Source organism: Malaclemys terrapin, chromosome 22, assembly GCF_027887155.1.
Source record: "Malaclemys terrapin pileata isolate rMalTer1 chromosome 22, rMalTer1.hap1, whole genome shotgun sequence".
Lineage (NCBI taxonomy): Eukaryota > Metazoa > Chordata > Testudines > Emydidae > Malaclemys > Malaclemys terrapin.
In genome coordinates, this window is record NC_071526.1 from 9,930,901 (window position 1) to 9,949,592 (window position 18,692).

Consider the following 18,692-nt stretch of genomic DNA (forward strand, 5'->3'; position numbering starts at 1 on the left):
TGCCACTTTGCTCCAGCCTCCGCTTGGTTTGCTATATGCAATGCCACCATCCACTTCTCTTCTCTACTCTCCCACCCCATTTCTGAGCCCCCAGATGTCAGCACATGCAGAAGTACAAGGACGTTGCTATCAGCAGTAGGAACGGGTATCTTGGCAACAGTATCAGCAAAGACCATTTGAAAGTAGAGGGGGTTCTTCTGAGTGTCTCTGCTCTGCTGCTGCGATGGATGGAGAACTGTAAAAAACACCAGCCCCACTTCCATGTCTGGATCTTGTTTGAACTACAGGTGGAGAATAATAATTACTGGAAGTCAAGGCTGCCACCTACTGGCCAACACAGCTCAGTGTGGGCTACCACTTATTTCTTCATCCTAGGGCTTTGCTTTTCTGCAGCTTCTCCCACCTCAAGATCTCAAAGCCTGTTACAAATCTTAATTAAACTTCCCCGTAAGGTGGTCAGTATCATTATCCCCATTTCTGGGATAGGTAAACTGAGGCATAGAGCAGGGTTGCCCAAGCCCACGCAAGAGATTAGAGTCAGAGTCAGGTGTAGAACCCAGGAGTCCTGACTCACTCCCCTGCAATAACCACTAGTCCAAACTCCCTTTTGCAAGCGTGGTCTGTACATCCAATAATTTCAATGTTCAGATACTAATTATAGGGGTGTCCCAGCCCAGGCCCTGTGAAGCCTGGTACTTGGGGGAGCAGTAGGACTCGGGGAAGAGCTCTGGAATTGGGGGTCAGTGGGTGAAGGGATCTAGGGGCGGGAGGTAATTCCTGGAGGGGAGTCAATAGCTGCAGAAATTGGGGGGAGGGGTGAGAGGAGGGTTTGGTGGTCACTCCGCCGGGGGGGCAGGAGCAGTGTCTGGGGAGAGTCGGGGGAGGTCGGTCCCAGGGGTGTCAGTGTCTAGGGGGGTCAGTCCCGGTTGGGGGTCCTGGGGGTGTCAGTATCTGTGGGGAGTCGGGGGGGGGTGTCAGTCCTGGTTAGGGGTCCCGGGGAGTGTCAGTGTCTGGGGGGTCAGTCCCAGTTGAGGGTCCTGGGGGTGTCAGTGTCTGGGGGGGTCAGTGCCGGTTGGGGGTCCTGTCTGGGGGGAGTTGGGGGGGAAGTCCCAGTTGGGGGTCCCGGGGGGTGTCAATGTCTGGGGGATCAGTCCCGATTGGGGGTCACGGGGGTGTCAGTGTCTGGGGAGAACTGGGGGAGTCAGTCCCGATTGGGGGTCCCAGGGGGTCTGTTTCTGGGGGGGGAGTCGGGGGGATGTCAGTCCCGATTTGGGGTCCCGGGGGTGTCAGTGTCTGGGGGGAGTCAATCCCGGTTGGGGGTCCCGGGGGTGTCAGTGTCTGGGGGGGGTCAATCCCGGTTGGGGGTCCCGGGGGTGTCAGTGTCTGGGGGGTGTCAGTCCCAGAGGGGGGAGGAAATCAGTGGCCGGGGTCCGGGGGATCCCGGGGCTCGGTGGCTGGGAGGGTCCCGCCCCGCCCGGAGAAGGGGGAGGTCCCCGCGGGGAGACAGAGGCTGGGTGCAGGGCACAGGAGCTCAGTCCCTGGGCCCTGGTCCGCGGAGGGGAGGGGGAGGAGCTTCGCCTCTCCGAGAACCGTGTCCCTTGCGGCAGCCCGTAGCGGCAGGTCACATGGTCTCACCTGGCCCAGGTGAGGGAGGGGCCGGACGCCGTTCACCTGGCTCGGCACAGGTAACTCCAGGGCCGGGCCTGGCCACCGACCCCCCGGCGGGAGGGACCCGCTTGGGGAGCCGCACCCCCCCGCGCCCGGCGGGAGCAGGCCCCGCCCTGCCCGGGTCGCTCCCCCCCAACACACTGCGGGGGGGCGGACCCCGCCCCAGTCCCACCTCAGCGACCCCGCGGGGGGGGCACCCCAGGGGTTCAGCCCCATGCCGGGGGACACTCCCGCGGGCTGGGTGCTGGGGGGAGCGCGGGTCCCTTGGAGCTGGGGCTTTCTCCCACACCCGCTCGGTGGCTGCTGATTTGTTTGCCTGGGGCGGTGGGTTTCATTTGCGGACCGCTTTGGAAATCTTAGGCACAGTGTGCAGAGCCCCCAGGGGTCCGCGGACCAGAGGTTGTAAACCACTGGCCTAGCGAGAGCCAAAGCAGCGGATTCCTTCCTGCCTTGAGGCGTGGGGACCTCTCCTTCCACCTCCCCACTGAACCAGTCTCCCCTACTTGTGACAACCCTCCTCCTCCAACATCTTTCCCCCCACCCCCCATCAGGCTCCCTTTTTCATAATATGACATTCACCTAAACGCTCTGTATCCCCCTCCCCGCCAACCTGCTCGCTCTTGGTGGTGGGGGTGTGTGTGACATGCATGTTGTGCTACTTTTGTGTTGCTGGGCTTGGGAGGGTTCTGAGCTGCAGGTGGGATGACCGATCGGGTGTGTGTTCAAGAAATTGGATCAGCTTTCTAGGAAGCATGTGATTGACTGGAACCACAAACTCCAGTGCAGCCTTTGCCACTTCGTGCCCTGTGCTCTGAAAGAGCTGTTGCAGACACAATCCCTACAGATCCAGCGCTACACTAGATGCATGTCTGTTACTCTTTCCTTGGAAAATACTTTTAGTTAAGTTTTTAAAAAGTATCAGTATGCTGTGTTATTGGGAATGCCCAAGGTGTTTGTGTCAGAGGTAGATGTACCTCCGTTTATGTGAAAATAACTTTGTAGTGAATCTTCAGGAGAATGAACAGTTTATTATGATTTGTACAATAGTGGTGTCTAGGAATGCCAATTGAGATTGGCAGCTCCATTGTGCTAATGTACAAACCCATAGTGAGAGACGAGCTTATGATCTAAATAGACAAGATAGATGTGAGGTGAGAGGGGACACTGAGGCACAGAGCAGCAAGGTGACTTGCCCCAAGTCACCCAGCAAATAAGTGGTAGAGCTGGGAATAGAACCTGGATATCCTGAGACCCAATCTACTGTCAGCAAAACCACTGTAAAGCAGGTTTGAACCATGGCAGCAGAGTGGTTTTTGAATAAACTGTAAAAGCTATTGAGGGTTCTGTGTGTTTGGATGCTGGTCACATTAGAAATCAAGAAAGGATTAAATTTGAAATATAGTAGTTTGGATGTTCTGAAAGGCCCCCTTTAATCCAGTATCAGAGGGGTAGCCGTGTTAGTCTGAATCTGTAAAAAGCAACAGAGGGTCCTGTGGCACCTTTAAGACTAACAGAAGTGTTGGGAGCATAAGCTTTCCGTGAAAGCTTATGCTCCCAATACTTCTGTTAGTCTTAAAGGTGCCACAGGACCCTCTATTCCCCTTTAATCCAGTGTTTCCAAATTCTCCAGTACTAGATAGGGATGAGTCAAGGCTGTAGCCAGCCTGGTTATTGGTTTACTGATGTAGATAATTCAGCTAGTTCTTATAACTCACTAGTTCTCAAACTTGTACTGGTGCCCCCTTTCACTTAGCAAGCCTCTGAGTGCGACCCCCCTCTTATAAATTAAAAATACTTTTTTATATATTTAACACCATTATAAATGCTGGAGGCAAACCAGGGTTTGGGGTGGAGGCTGACAGCTCGTGACCCCCCCATGAAATAACCTCATGACCCCCTGAGGGGTCCTGATCCCCAGTTTGAGAACCCCTGTTATAACTGATCTCGAAGGAGCTCTCCTCTCCCTCTCAGCAAGGAAGATCTTAAATCCTGGATAATGATGTTCTAACTACTCACAAATACCATTCATCTGAAATGGATGCTTAACCTCTTTAGAAGGACCGTGTTGGTTCAAATAAGACTGATGCTTGAGGAGGAAGAAGGTTACCAACTTCAATTTCAGTGTCAATTTAGCAAGTGGGTTTTAACCCAAATATTTATTTGCCATTGTTAGGCAGCTGGTTACAATTTAGCATCTGGGCTTAGTCAAAGGGAACACGTCTCTGGAATCCTGGTAGTTGGGCTTTGACCATAGTTCGATATCTGTGTTGGCTGAGAAGTCTTTATAGTCTTAAACTTGTGATCTTGTGGTGAATACAGTGTGCAGCTGTGATCTAATGGATTGAGCACAGGGTGTGAGCCGGAGATAGGTTCTATCCCTGACACTGCATTTTGCACAACCTTAGATAAGTCATTTAACCGCTGTGCCTCATTTTTTTTCTTCTACAGTGGAGATAATATCCACTTTATAAGGTACTTTGAAACCTCGGGATACTAAGCGCTATATAAATGACCATTACTTTATGGGCTTTGGATATATGTCATTCTTTTAACATGACCTCTGTATTATGAGTAATCTGTCATCCTGCTGACCAGTAATGGCTCTCCACTTGGAGAGTTTGATCAGCTCAGATGGGTTTTTTGGTGCGTGAAAACCTGATGAAAGTGAGCAAAAGCTGATGGCCTGACTCAAAAGTGCCGAGCACCCACCGCTCCCGGTGAAGGCAATGCGAGCTGGGGGTGCTTATCCTGATTTTCAAAAGGTGCTATCTGAGTTTTTTTATTTAAAATGTCTAGGAGTAAGGGAAGGGGAACTCTCAGGGTATGTGTTAATCTTATAAAATACATAAGTGAGACCAGATTGTCTGAAGAAGAGCTCTGTGTAGCTCAAAAGCTCGTCTCTCTCACCAACAGAAGGTGGTCCAGTAAAAGATATTACCTCCCCCACCTTGTCTCTCTAATATCCTGAGGCCAACCCGGCTACAACACTGCAAAATACATAAGTATCAGCCAAGGCTAATGTCCATGGAAAACAGCGGAACAAAGGCTAGGGAAGCTTATCTCCAATGTATAAATATCTGCCAAGCACTCCCAGTCCCCATGTCTGTTACTTTGGCAGAACTACTTTAAAAAGTGGCAGTGGTCATCCTAGTTAGGGTAGGAGTAGGGAGGTTCTATTACCTTTGTATTTGACACTGGTATGACCACTGTTGGAATACTGTGTCCAGTTCTGGTGTCCACATTTTAAGAAGGATGTTGATACATAGGAGAGGGTTCTGAAGAGATCCGCAAAAACGATGACAGGATTGAAAAGCGTGCCTTATAGCGACAGACTCATGCAGCTCCATCTGTTTAGCTTAACAAAGAGAAGCTAAGGGGTGACTTGATCCCAGTACCTATAGGGAGCAAATATTTGATAGTAGAATCATAGAAATGTAGGGCTGGAAGGGACCTCGAGAAGCCATCAAGTCCATCCCCCTGCACTGAGGTGGGACCAAGTCCATCCCTGACAGGTGTTTGTCCAACATGTTTTTAAAAGCTTTCAAAGATGAGGACTCCACAGCCTCCCTTGAAAGCTTATTCCAGAGCTTAACTCCCTTATAGTTAGAAAGTTTTTCCTAATATCTCACCTTGCTGCAGATTAAGCCCCTTATTTCATGTCCTACCTTCAGTGGACATGGAGAATACAGTAATTGATCACCCTCCTCCTTTATAGCAGCTCTTAACATATTGGAAGAGTGATCCGGTCGCCCCTCAGCCTTCTTTCCTCAAGACTAAACATGCACAGTTTTTCTACCTTTCCTCATAGCTCAGGTTTTCTAAACCTCTTATCATTTTTGTTGCTCTCCTCAGGACTCTTTCCAATTTGTCCCCATCCTTCCTAAACTGTGGTATTCAGAATGAGACACGGTACTCCAGCTGGGGCCTCACCAGTGCCGAACAGAGCAGGGCAATTGCCGCCTGTGTTTTACATAAACGCCCTTTTGATACGTCCCAAAATCATAGTTGCCTTTTTTGCAGCTGAATCACATTGACAACTCATTCAGTTTGTGGTCCATTATAGTCCCCAGATCTTTTTCAGCAATTTTGTAGTTGAGCATCTGATTATTCCTTCCTAACTGAAGTACTTTACACTTGTCTTTACTGAATTTCATCTTGTTGAATTCAGACCAGTTTGTCAAGATCATTTTGAATTTTAAACCTGTCCTCCAAAGTGCTTACAACCCCTCCCAGTTTGGTGTCATCTGCAAATTTTATAAGCATGCTCTCTACTCCATTATCCAAGTCATTAATGAAAATATTGAATAGTACAGAACCCAGGACTAACCCCTGTGGAACTCCCAGTTTGACATCAAAACATTGATAACTATTCAAGTACAGTCTTTCAATCAGTTGTACACCCACCTTATAGTCATTTCACTTAGACCATATTTCCCTAGTTTGCTTATGAGAATGTCATGTGGAACTGTGTCAGAAGCCTTACTAAAATCAAGGTATATCACATCTACTGCTTCCCCCAGGTCAGTAATCCTACCAAAGAAGGAAATTAAGTTGGTTTGGCATGATTTGTTCTTGACAAATCCATGCTGGCTATTCCTTATAAACCTTTTATCCTCCAGGTGCTTACAAATTATTTAATAATTTGCTTCAGTATCTTTTCAGGTATTGAAATTAAGCTGACTGGTCTGTAATTCCCCAGATCCTCCTTGTTCCCCTTTTGAAAGATAGGTACTATGTTCAGCCTTCTCTTGGTCTGGAACCTCTCCCATCCTGCAGGAGTTCTCAAAGATAATTGCTAATGGCTCCAAGATTGCTTCAACTAGTTCCTTAAGCATCCGAGCATGAATTTCATGAGGCCCTGCTGACTTGAATACATCTAACATATTTAAATATTCTTTAACCTGTTCTCTCTCTGTTTTGGCTTGTGTTCCTTCAATGTTAATTGTGTTGAGTATCTGGTCATCATTAACCTTTTTAGTGAAGACTGAAGCAAAATAGGGATTAAGCACCTCAGCTTTCTTGATGTCACCAGTTATTAGTTCTCCTTCCTCACTAAGTAGAGGACCTCCACTTTCTTTCATCTTTCTCTTGCTCCTAATGTAATTAAAGAACCTCTTCTTATTGCCTTTTATGACCCCGGCTAGGTGTAACTCATTTTGTGCCTTAGTCTGTCTGATTTTGTCCCTACATACTTGTGCTGTTCTTTTGTACCCCTCCTTAGCAATTTGACAATGTTTCCACATTTTGTAGGATTCCTTTTTGATTTTCAGGTTATTTAAAGAGCTCCTAATGGAGCTATATTGGCTTCTTACTATTCTTCCGATCTTTCCTTTGCTTCGGAATAGGTTGCAGTTGTGCCTTTAATATTGTCTCCTTGAGGGACTGCCAGCTCTCTTGAACTCCCTTTTCCCTTAGATTTTCTTCCCATGGGACCTACCTACCAGTTCTCTGAGTTTGTTGAGGTCTGCTTTTTTGAAGTCCATTATCCTCATTCTGCTGCTTTCACTCCTTTTCTTTAGAGTCGTGAAATCTATCACTTCATGTTCACTGTCACCCACATTGCCTTTCGCTTTCAGATTCACTACCAATTCCTCCCTGTTGGTCAGAATTAAGTCTAAAATGGCAGTCCTCCTGGTTACTTCCTCCACTTTCTGGAACAAAAAATTGGGCTCTTCAATCTAGCAGACAAAGGTATAACAAGATCCAGTGGCTGGGAGTTGATATCTACTGGACAGCTTTGGAACCCAAAGAGAGTGGGAGAAAATAGCTACAATAACAGAATCATAGAATATCAGGGTTGGAAGGGACCTCAGGAGGTCATCTAGTCCAACCCGCTGCTCAAAGCAGGATCAATCCCCAGACAGATTTTTACCCCTGTTCCCTAAATGGCCCCCTCAAGGATTGAACTCACAACCCTGGGTTTAGCAGGCTAATGCACAAACCACTGAACTATACCTCCCACCCAACAGCACAGAGAGGGAGAGACTGACATAGCTTGGTTCAAGCATTGGGCTGCATGAATTTATTTTTCCTCATAACACATGGGGACTTATATATTCGACTCTCATTTGGTAAATTCAAGGATCTAAATTTAAGCATATTGCATTCGAAGAGGGTGTGTGGAGATCAGGGAGTGGTGGAAAGTTGTACCCTTTAAGGCTGTTTGTTTTTCATTTGCCACAGTGGTAGCCACTGCTAGCCCAGGCCTCAAGGGTAGAGCAATGTAATGGTCACATGCAGCGTGACATTGAACTTGTATGTAAAAGCCACATCAAAGCTTTACTCCGGAGGTCTGATTTGAGACTAATTTGGCATCTACATTCAGTTCCCTGAAAACATCTGCAATCGAAATGAAAAGAGAAACAAAATCAGTTTTTCCTTCAGTGCTTTTTGCATATGACATGACACTGATTGCCAGCCACATTCAGCAACAGCTGTGCCACCATTGCCAAATCCCCTGAATTTGCTTTAGCACCAAGTAGCTTAGAGCTCACTGTCTTGGTCAGCTGCTTGTCTAATGATCAGTTAGTTGTCATCTCCTCCTAGGCACGATGTGTTTTGAAATGGATATGGCTTATTCTTAGAGCCTAGTTTAAGCCCAAAGAATGCAAGACGAAAGGGAAATTGTTCAAAAGAAGGTAGAATGTGTAAAGGGAAACTGCCAACTGGCACCACCCGCCTTCTGAACAACTTCAGAGTCTGAATCTCCCTCCATTTGCCCTGGGGAAGCTCTTCTGAAGGTTATAGTGACTCTGATGCCACTAAAAGTAGCATTTTAAAAAATAAGTGGCTTTTCTGGCTTGGTGCTTCCTTTTGGAAGGCACTTAAAACTCGATGATTAAAGCATGAGTACAGGCACTGCAGGGAACATTGCCCTGGTCAGGGGTTGGGCAGCCGTTCTCAAACTTCATTGCACCGTGACCCCCTTCTGACAACATAAATTACTACATGACCCCAGGAGGGGGGACTGAAGCCTGAGCCTGCCTGAGTCCCGCTGCCCGGGGTGGTATGGCCAAAGCCCGAGGGCTTCAGCCCTGGGTAGAGGGCCTGTAACCTGATCCCTGTCACCACGGGCCAAAGCCTGAGGCTTGCCACCCAGGGCTTGAAGCCCTCAGGCTTCAGCTTTAGCCCCAGCAAGTCTAACGCCAGCCCTGGTGACCCCATTAAAACAGGGTCATGACCCACTTTGGGGTCCCCGCCCACAGTTTGAGAACCGCTGGGCTAGATGATCCAGGTCTCGTCCTTCTCTGAGGATTCTTAGACGCAGGCTGGAGACAAAGTTACTGTGACAATGGCTCTACATTTGACATGAGACCTTCTTGTTCTTCAGGTGCCTGAGGTGGTGAGCCATGCTGGGCAGGAGAACAAGACACCCCCAAGAAATCAGCAAGCACCGGATGAACCTGTCCCACCAGGATGCTGTGCCCCAAAGGATCAGCCCATCCAAAGAGTGTGACATCAGCCTGGAGGTGTTCAGCAAATCCACACCTGAACTCAAACAGAGCCGCAAGCTGGCACAGCAAGCCCGGGACAGGAGAGCCCGCAAAGCTGACCTCAAAGACTCCAATGGGAGGGAGGCAGAAACAATTACCTTTATTTCTGGCACAGCAGAGGCTCCCCAGACCCAGAGCTTGTGCTGTCTTTCTTTGTCTCAGGCCTGGAACGCCTCCAAGGCTGTTCTCTGCTGTATAGTGACCTGTGGGGGCTGCTTTAAGAATTGCAGCATTCACATCCCCTGCCTGGGTCACACTGAGACTTCGATTGATGATGGAAGAAACAGAGAGCAAAATGGACGTGTGCCTAGCAACAGCCCTGCCAACATCTCCCCCGTTGAAAAGAATGGGAACCAGATCAAAAAGAACACTATGGGGAGCAGTTTCAGTTACCCAGATGTGAAACTGAAGGGGATCCCTGTCTATCCGAACCGGAGCCCTGGCAACCATACAGATGCAGATTCGTGCTACAAAGAGCCCCTGCCAGAGAAGACCTTCAGGAACAGCATAGAAAAGCCACCACTCCCCAGCAGCCACCGGAGCTCGGAGGAGTATTACTCCTTCCACGAGTCTGATCTGGATCTCAGTGAATTGAGCAGCTCTATGTCCAGCAAAGAGATCGATGTCTTGATCTTCAAGAAACTGACGGAGCTCTTCAGCGTCCACCAGATTGACGAGCTGGCCAAGTGCACGTCAGACACTGTCTTCCTGGAGAAGACCAACAAGATCTCAGACCTGATCAATAGCATCACTCAGGACTACAACCTGGATGAGCAGGATGCTGAGTGCCGGCTAGTCCGAGGCATTATACGTATCAGCACCCGGAAGAGCAGGGTCCGGCCCCCCATTTCCATTCCTGCCACCAAGAGCCATGAGGAGAAGGCAAGCAGAGGAAACCCACCGGACAGCGGCAATGAAACCATGCTGGAGTCCCTAATCACCAGCCAAGACGGTACGTGCAAGTCCCTTGTCCACACTAGCTTTGCAGCTCAGTTCCCTGTGTTTGAGAGCTGGGTTCACCTTGGGATATGGAACCCCAGACTCGTGAGAGCTCCTGCTTTGGAGTTTGCAGGGAGTAGAGTTGGAAACTGAACTGTAGCATCAAGGTTATTTTCCTGAATTGGGGGAATCTCATTCCCCTTCTAAACCCTGAAGTTGGCCACTTAATACTACCCATGTCCCTGAGAACCCACTTTGCAGCTATTATCCTTCTGCATAACTCACCATACTTTACTCTGCCAGAGGGGTTTGCGCTGAGTGATATAAGGGGCTGGCCATACACTAGTCCTGGCTCGCCTCCCTAACCCCATCTTAGGAAGCAAAGCCATGAGTCAAACTCAGGTCACTGGGATGATCAGATCTGGCATATGCCAGAGCACTTCCACTAAGGCTAGTAAGTTGGCCTTCTTAATTAAGCTTTGACCAATGTTGTTCTTGGATAATGTTCACCTCCTGATGCTTTCTTCCCCATGCCTCATTCTCAAGCCAAAGGAATCTCAGTTTCTCTGCCTGTAGCATGAAGGAACTTTCCCAACCCAGTAACAACTCTGAAACAATTGTTGTCTATCAACAACCTTGGAAAGCTGGCTGGGCTGGGGGGTGGTTTCACCATGTTAATTTTCTAATCTCTTTCATTCCGCTTCCGGAAAGCCTTTCCTTCCCCCACTCTCACCCTTAACTTAGACTCCAGTAACGTAACCTGATACACTTCCAGACTTAACTGCACATTGAGGCCGGTCACTAGCTTGTCCCCTATTGTTCTTCTCTTAGGTGTTAGTTACCTGCAAGTATCTCAAATGCTGCCTAACCCTGAAAGAAAAGGGGGAAACTGCCGACAGAGTGTGAGGGCCTCTTTCTTTGGAATATGCACCCCTCCTTGTCCGAGTACCTGAAACTGCTCACCTGCAGGACATGCCACAAGGCGCGCTGTCTTAGGGCTCTTGAAGAAGCAAATATTGTTGGATGTGATGGGGAAAGAGTAAGACTATTCTCTTTTTGGGCTGGCTGGTTATGTAGTTTTAGGGGTGCTGTTCCTTTAGCCTATTTAAATAGTTGTCAGAGGCACAAGAATGTTTCGTAAACCTAAAGAATAAAGAAGTAGTGAGCTTAGCCCTGATAGCCAGCTGGATACGTGCAAGTGATAGTGGCTATGGGGAGAGAGCGTTCTATGATGCTGGCAGCTGTGTCTGCACATGGCACCATATACACCTTCAGTCTTTCCCCTCTCAGCACTTCTGAATTTTCTTTCCAGATTTGGCTGTGCAGATATCAGAGGAAACCACAGCAGATGTGATAGCCAGGAACATGAGGCCGTTCAGCGCTGCAGGTAACACCTCCGTGTCTCTCTGTCAGAAAGCAAAAGCTCTTCCAACTTCCAGCTGTGACTTTGGGAGGTGGCACTTATTGAATAGAGGCCATTTCCTTCCTTGGGAGGACCCAGGATAGTCCCCAGATATACTGCAGTGGTGAGGGAGCTTCCCAAAACCTCCCCTACTGCACATGGCCTCAGTTCCCAGTCTGTAACACAAGACTAGTACCCACCTCTCGGGGTATTGTGAAGCTTACGGCTGGACTCTAGAAATGCAGGGTGGTGGCCTTGAACCTGTGCTTGAGCCTCATGATGCTCCTCATTTAGACCTTTACTGGTGCAAAAGAGAAGGAAACAAAGATCAGAGTTTATACAACTCCCTCCCCACACTTCTCCTGGGGCCTGAGAAAATAATTCAGAAGGTTTGGGGACTGAAAACCCTCAGGCTTGGGTTTTTCCTGAGGGTTTTCAGTCCCCAAACCTTCTGACAAAGTTTGAAGGGAAGTGAAAGCATAGTTAGGATGGGATTTTGACTTCAGTCTGAGGGTAACTTGCAGCGAAGTGAAGCAGCAGGGGGGAATTATTTACCAGCAGATGCCTTGGGCTCTGTTCCTCTCCCATGTTGCTTTGAATGTTTTGCATCAGAGAGCGGCCTTAGGCTGAGCTGTTAGTTCCCCTGTGTGTGTGAAGTGACAGGATCTCTTCTGAAAGTTGCCTCTGATACTCTGGGCTATTCCCCTGCCTGAGGGGGTCATGCTGCTTTCTCTTCCCTCGAGATATATACGAGATACGTATTTGAGAACGCAAGACCCTTCGTGGCAGCTGTATCTGTCTAGCTCCTGAGGATTTTGCTGCTGAGTTTGTGCCATTTTATGTGAACTTATCCTTTCCCACCCTCTCCCCCCCCCTTTTTTTTTTTTCTCAAGGGTCTCCAATGAGCAGAGCTTCCTCCTACCAGGACACAGAGACTGATTCGTCTGGAGCACCGCTGCTTCAGGTTTACTGTTAGGATAATGGACCAAGGCAGCGCTCTGTGGCGGGAGAGGTCGCTGGGCCTTACGGCACACAGAGCTCCTCCTCTCTTTTAATATAAAATGTGCTATGCCACTTTATTTTCTTCAGTTCTCTTTTTCCCTTGTTAAAGTTCAACTTGCCCCTCAATCTGTGGGGCGCATTGGATTTTTTTTATGTGGGGGATCATAAAAGAACTTTGAGGAAATGGACCATGAATCTAGTGAACTTACTCAGACGGTGGGACGTGAGTTCTGGGAACAGAAGATGGACCAGGGGATCCTGACAAAGGGAATTTGTTCTGCCTTTGTGGGAACGTGCAGTTCTACTTCCACGCTTGGAGTGCAGTTTTAGTACCCAGCCATCCAGCTGTTGCCCAGCGCCAAAAGTCAGCTGTACAGTTTTTGCCCTTCCGGCACTGTAGATGTTAATGTATATTGTGTAGCTTTGTTGATGATCTTTCCCCCACCCCAGGAATGTCTTTCCATTGTAGCAATTCTGTTGAGGTGAACACCAAGGCTGTAAGAACACCCAGCTGTTTAAGATCCCAGATCTCTACTTACTGTTGCTGGCCTTGATGGTCCCAGAGGCTGAGTCCTCTATGCACAGTAGCCAGACAAGCTTTCTTGACAAAGTGCCTTACGCCTGTCCTGGAGGGAACACCTCAGAAAAGAGAGGGTAGTTCAGCCTCCGGGGTTTGTTTAATCTTTGGCCTCTTTGTAGTGGATGCCAACAAAGCAACCAAGCCAATTTAGTGCTAGTTGCAGTGTGGACAACTTGTTGATGAGACTAACTGGACTGAGACCCAACTCTGGTCTCTCAGGTTATCATGCAACCACTGAATAACAACTTTAAATCACTGCCAGTCTGGTGAGAACCACTGACATGAGGTATTAAATAGACACAGGTGTTGATTTATAACTCGTTTGCCAATCAGCTTTTCTCTCACTCATCTGCCGAGGCTCCCATTGCCCTTGGTGGTCATGTTAACTGTTGGAGAAAGCTCTGAACTTGGGTCTTGGCAGGTAAGCGAAAGACCAGACTTCTTTTAAAATTACAAATCAGTCCTCCCTGTAACTCTGCCTGTGTGTGAGATCTTAAATGCTCCTTAGAAATGCTCCCTGGAAAACTTCGCTGTTGCCTTTAAAGGGCAGGAGAAGGGCTTTGTGGGGGAACTCTCCATGAAGTATATGTAGGGAACTGATTATTCCTGTGTAAGTGTGACTCTCACTCCCCTTCGCCCAGGGGTGTTCAGCATGCTCAGCCTCTCTCCTAGGAGTGGTGCCCTCCCTCCTGCATCCCGTTACAAAAGAACAGGTAGTGTCGCCACCCTAAAGGCACCAAACTGGGTGACCTTGAGGGCTGCAGCTTTGCAGAAGCCTGAGGGCTGCACCTCGCTGGCATCTCCACTGGCTCGTTTATCAGGAAGTGAACACACCCAGCCATGAGATTTGTTTATACACTTCGGTGCCTTAGCAGGGGAATAGGAAATGCTCGTTGGTGGCATTAACCAGCAATGAAACCGAAGTGTCCAGTGCTGCTAGAGACAGAGTGGCAAAGGTGGGCTCTGGCCCTGGTGTAGGCCGCACTTCTGTGCTTAAGCTAAGGGAAGGTGTCTTGAGCTTGTAGGTTGGGACTCCGCAGTCTGTGTTCGCTTCCTGTGCTTTTCAAAGATTTGGAGCTTTTAGTTCCTCACTTCACTAAGTAGGGCTTATATAGCTGCCAGTTGTGGACAGAGCCCCTGTGAAACACGCCATTCGCCTGAGCCACATTTAAGTCCCACTCAGACCTACTTGCTGTTCTTGTAAATCACTTGCTTTTAAAAAATACAGATTCAATCATATCCCTTGAAACATCAGAAACACCGGCTCACGAATCGGCGCTGACTTGGCAGTGATATTTAGGCTAAATAACCGATCCCACAGCACTTTGAAGCTTCTCCCACATTTGGCTGTGTTTTCGTGTGGCTCTGTGTTCCACGTTCGGGCCTTTGGCGGGCTCAGAGGGATGGTCTGGCAATGCAGGAGCCACTAAGGTTTTGGTGAGTTGATTGTTTTTCCTTAGGCTTTGTTTTTAAAGCAATGAAGTGTAAATTTGAAAAAAAAAAAAAAAAGCCCTCCCTCTTGTTCATGACCCAAAGTAGTGGCTAGGACTCCTGGCAAACAGAGAGTGACTGTAAATACGTAATATTTCGCATACTACATTTGATGGGCCTTGCTGACTCCTGAACTAGTTTGTAAATATGTACTTGGATAAGTTTACTTTTTAAAATGGACATTTCCGTGACAAGGTAGCCTGGTGCCTACTGCTGGGACAAACTGGGCAGTAGGTTGCATATAGCACCTATGACGAGGCAGTTCCACGAAGACCTGCCCATGGCTGCTGCCCAGATGCAATAGCAGACTTTTACAACTGTTTGTACAGCCAATAGTGCCTGACAATGGATGTGGATTAAAACGCCTAGTGGAAAAAAAGGTGGGTGTTAGAGGTGTAAAACTATCCCTGAAACCGGCAAACCTGTTGTATATTATGTTTGACTCTGTCTTGCTCATTTTTTTGTTTTTTTTAATTGCTCCCTATTTAATTATGCTTTACATTTCAACTCGAAGCAGATTTTAAGCACAGCCTTTGCTGAAGGGTCTGGGAGAGAAGGGAGTGTGTAGTGCCCTGCAGCTGGCAGACAGCAGTGCTCCAGCTAGAAGTTTCTCTTGCAGTTGACCGTTGTGTTAAGTCTGTGCCCCCCCCCCCTTTTTTTTTTTTTTCAGTTAATTTAATGCAGCCTGGTGTCTGGGGAGCAATGGGGGGTCTGTGTAAATAAAGTAGCCTCTTGGGAGCTGTCTGTGTGCAGGGAAGTGTGTGTGTGTGTGGGGGGGTTTAATAAAGGGGAGCCTGTCACTGACAATTCTACAGAACTGAGGCCAAAGTGGGGACAATCTTTTCTACAGTGTGTCTCTTCCCCCCCCTCCCCGCCCAAATCTTGTACTGATGTAATCCATCTGGAGTAGCCACACCCTCATGAAGGGTGTGGGGAGGGAGGTCAGAGTTTTTTGTTCTCTTGACCCTCTGACTTGAAGGACCAGTTTTGCCTTTTTAAAGTCAGTTACTCAACCAGCAGCTAGTTTGCAAAGTCCTGCTCCTGCACCTGCTGTCACTCTCCTTTTTTGGGGTGGGGAGGGAGATGGTCAATCAAAGGAACTCCCTGGTCTCTCTAGCTCTGTCATTAGACAAGGGAGTGTGGCTGCTTATAGGGTAACTACCTTGTAATAAACTTTTTCAAAGGTATGGGGGCGTGGTAAGAATTGGTGCCAGACCCTTCTTTCTCCTCTTTGCAAGGCCCTTCCTAGTGGCAGTGGGGCTCCATTGAGTGAGACCCGATTGTTGGCTTGGAAGGTGGTTGGTTTGGGGGGGGGGAGGGTAATCCCCTTTGCGGGGTCAGGGGTTGTTGGCAGCCTTTCAGTCTGACCTGAGATCTGGCAACTTTCTGCCTCTAAGTTGCCGTTTGAATGGTGCTGCTGGCAGTTGTGATTGAAAACTCCCCACTGTTGCATGGCTGGTGTGAAACAAGCTGGGTGCTGTCAAGCCAGTGATTCCCTGCACAACCCCCCCATTCCATTTGGGAGCCAAAAGAGAGGCAAAAGAGTGAGCCCAAACTCCCCACTTGCTCCTGCAGATAGGCCCTCCATGTGGCGGTGCAGGGAAAGACGTTTGCACTGCATTTACTGGCATGGTTCCTGTTGGGCTAAGTGGAGGACATCAGACTGTAGGCTTGTCAAGCTGCCATCTTCCACCAGCACTAAATAGCCTGTCAGACCCCTGCAGGGAGACAGCCTTCCTTTTTAAGGTTCTTCATTTTCATTTAAAAAATATAAAGGGAGGAAAAAATCCTTGTACTAGGCTGGCGGTGGGCCTTGGCTGGAAGGGCTCGGCCAGGGAAGAACCTCTCTTGTGAACAGAGCTGTTCGCAGCCAGCTTTCCGAATAGCCTTCTCATCCGGGTCCTGCAACTGGGCTCTGGCCACAGAATGTCTTCTCCACTATGCCAGTCTGTTTCGAAGCGGCTTTGGAAGGGAGTCCGACAGCTTGCAGCCAGCTAATCACAGGGCAGCCCCCTCACAAGAAGCTGCTCTAGGACGAGCCATTTAATCATAGAATCATAGAATCTCAGGGTTGGAAGGGACCTCAGGAGGTATCTAGTCCAACTCCCTGCTCAAAGCAGGACCAATTCCCAACTAAATCATCCCAGCCAGGGCTTTGTCAAGCCTGACCTTAAAAACCTCTAAGGAAGGAGATTCTACCACCTCCCTAGGTAACCCATTCCAGTGCTTCACCACCCTCCTAGTGAAAAAGTTTTTCCTAATAGCCAACCTAAACCTCCCCCTCTGTAACTTGAGACCATTACTCCTTGTTCTGTCATCAGGTACCACTGAGAACAGTCTAGATCCATCCTCTTTGGAACCCCCTTTCAGGTAGTTGAAAACAGCTATCAAATCCCCCCTCATTCTTCTCTTCTGCAGACTAAGCAATCCCAGTTCCCTCAGCCTCTCCTCATAAGTCATCTGCTCCAGCCCCCTAATCATTTTTGTTGCCCTCCGCTGGACTCTTTCCAATTTTTCCACATCCTTGTAGTGTGGGGCCCAAAACTGGACACAGTACTCTAGATGAGGCCTCACCAATGTCGAATACAGGGGAACAATCACGTCCCTCGATCTGCTGGCAATGCCCCTACCTATACAGCCCAAAATGCCATTAGCTGCCTTGGCAACAAGGGCACACTGTTGATTCGTATCCAGCTTCTCGTCCACTGTAACCCCTAGGTCCTTTTCTGCAGAACTGCTTCCTAGCCATTCGGTCCCTAGTCTGTAACAGTCCATGGGATTCTTCCATCCTAAGTGCAGGACTCTGCACTTGTCCTTGTTGAACCTCATCAGGTTTCTTTTGGCCCAATCCTCAAATTTGTCTAGGTCCCTCTGTATCCTGTCCCTACCCTCTAGCGTATCTCCCACTCCTCCCAGTTTAGTGTCATCTGCAAACTTGCTGAGAGTGCAGTCCATGCCATCCTCCAGATCATTAATGCTCATTAATTTACTCCTCTTTTTTAGCTGCTTTATGGGACCCAAGTAGGTTTCCCTTCTGTTTTGCCAGCTTCCTGATTGGGGTTAGCTTATTTTGAATTAGTGGTGGGGAATGGCTGAGTGCTACAGAATTGCTCCATTCATTTTGTACTAGTGATCAGGCATATTTTTGACACACCAGGCCACCCTAAAAGCTGTGACTCAGGTTATTACTTATTTGTACTGCAGCCGTGACTAGAGGCCTCACCCACAATTGGGGGAGCCCATCAAGTTACCCACTGTGTACACACATGGTGAAAAATGTCCCTGCCCCAAAGAGCCATGTAATCATACCGAGCTGGCCCTGGGTTCCAAACCCTCATTAATTGCTGTTCTAAGAATATTTCTAGGGAGTAACTAGGATGTCTACTGCCACCTTAGACTGTTTAAAATAAAGATCTGACAATGCATCCATCTCACTTCTTGGTTCCTTGTAGAATAGCCGTGAAAGTGCTTTAAATTCTCACTCCCAAGTCCGTGTGTCACTTTGTTTTTGGTCTGCTGTGTTCTCCACATTCATGCCTGGGTCTTGAATGAATTTGCAATATCTTTTTGCTATCGGAAGAGTTGTCATGTTTTTGTCTGTCCAGCAATTTCTTAGGTTGTGTCTATACTACACAGCTTTTAGCGACATGGCTGTGTCACTACAGCCGTGCTGCTAAAAGTCGGTCAGTGTGGCCGCTGTTTGTCGGCCCTCCTGCCCCCAATGAGCGGCGTTCGCGTTGTCGGCAGGAGAGCGCTCCTGCCAACAACACGCTGTTCACACTGGTGCTTGTTGTGGCAAAACGTTTGTCTTGCCCGGTTGTGTCTTTGGTTTTTTTTAACACCTCTGAAAGACACAAGTTTTGTCATTCAATTGTCAGGGTCGACCTAGTCTTAGTTGCTGCATCTGGCTCCACTCTGAGTTTCAGTATTGGGCGTGGTACTGAATGGGGCAAGTGATCTTGGGAAGAATATGGTGACTAGGGAACTAGTACTATAACGCTACAAGAGACCAAGAGCTGAGCAACCCAAGAGGAAGGGGATTTTTAGGCAGACTGGTTTTAACATACATTTACCTCCAATGTCTAAATGAACACTCATGAGAGAGGATTTTCCCCCT

The 18,692-nt window shown here is 48.3% G+C and overlaps 1 protein-coding gene across 1 annotated transcript; it reads left to right on the plus strand.

The window, feature by feature from the left end:
- Positions 1–1,614: 1,614 nt before the first annotated feature.
- KDF1 (keratinocyte differentiation factor 1) lies at positions 1,615–12,692 on the plus strand. The gene is made up of 4 exons (XM_054012037.1): positions 1,615–1,685; positions 8,999–10,113; positions 11,413–11,487; positions 12,396–12,692. Exons 2-4 carry the CDS (start codon positions 9,018–9,020, stop codon positions 12,476–12,478), a joined length of 1,254 nt encoding a protein of 417 aa, XP_053868012.1. The 5' UTR covers positions 1,615–1,685; positions 8,999–9,017; the 3' UTR covers positions 12,479–12,692.
- The last annotated feature ends 6,000 nt before the right edge of the window (positions 12,693–18,692 follow it).

What these genes read in the sequence shown, in the direction of transcription:
- KDF1 (XM_054012037.1), top strand. Translation starts at nt 9,018, where the DNA reads ATGCTGGGCAGGAGAACAAGACACCCCCAAGAAATCAGCAAGCACCGG. An exon ending in CCTAATCACCAGCCAAGACG is followed by an intron (nt 10,114 to 11,412) that starts GTACGTGCAAGT and finishes TTTTCTTTCCAG; the next exon opens with ATTTGGCTGTGCAGATATCA. An exon ending in GAGGCCGTTCAGCGCTGCAG is followed by an intron (nt 11,488 to 12,395) that starts GTAACACCTCCG and finishes TTTTTTCTCAAG; the next exon opens with GGTCTCCAATGAGCAGAGCT.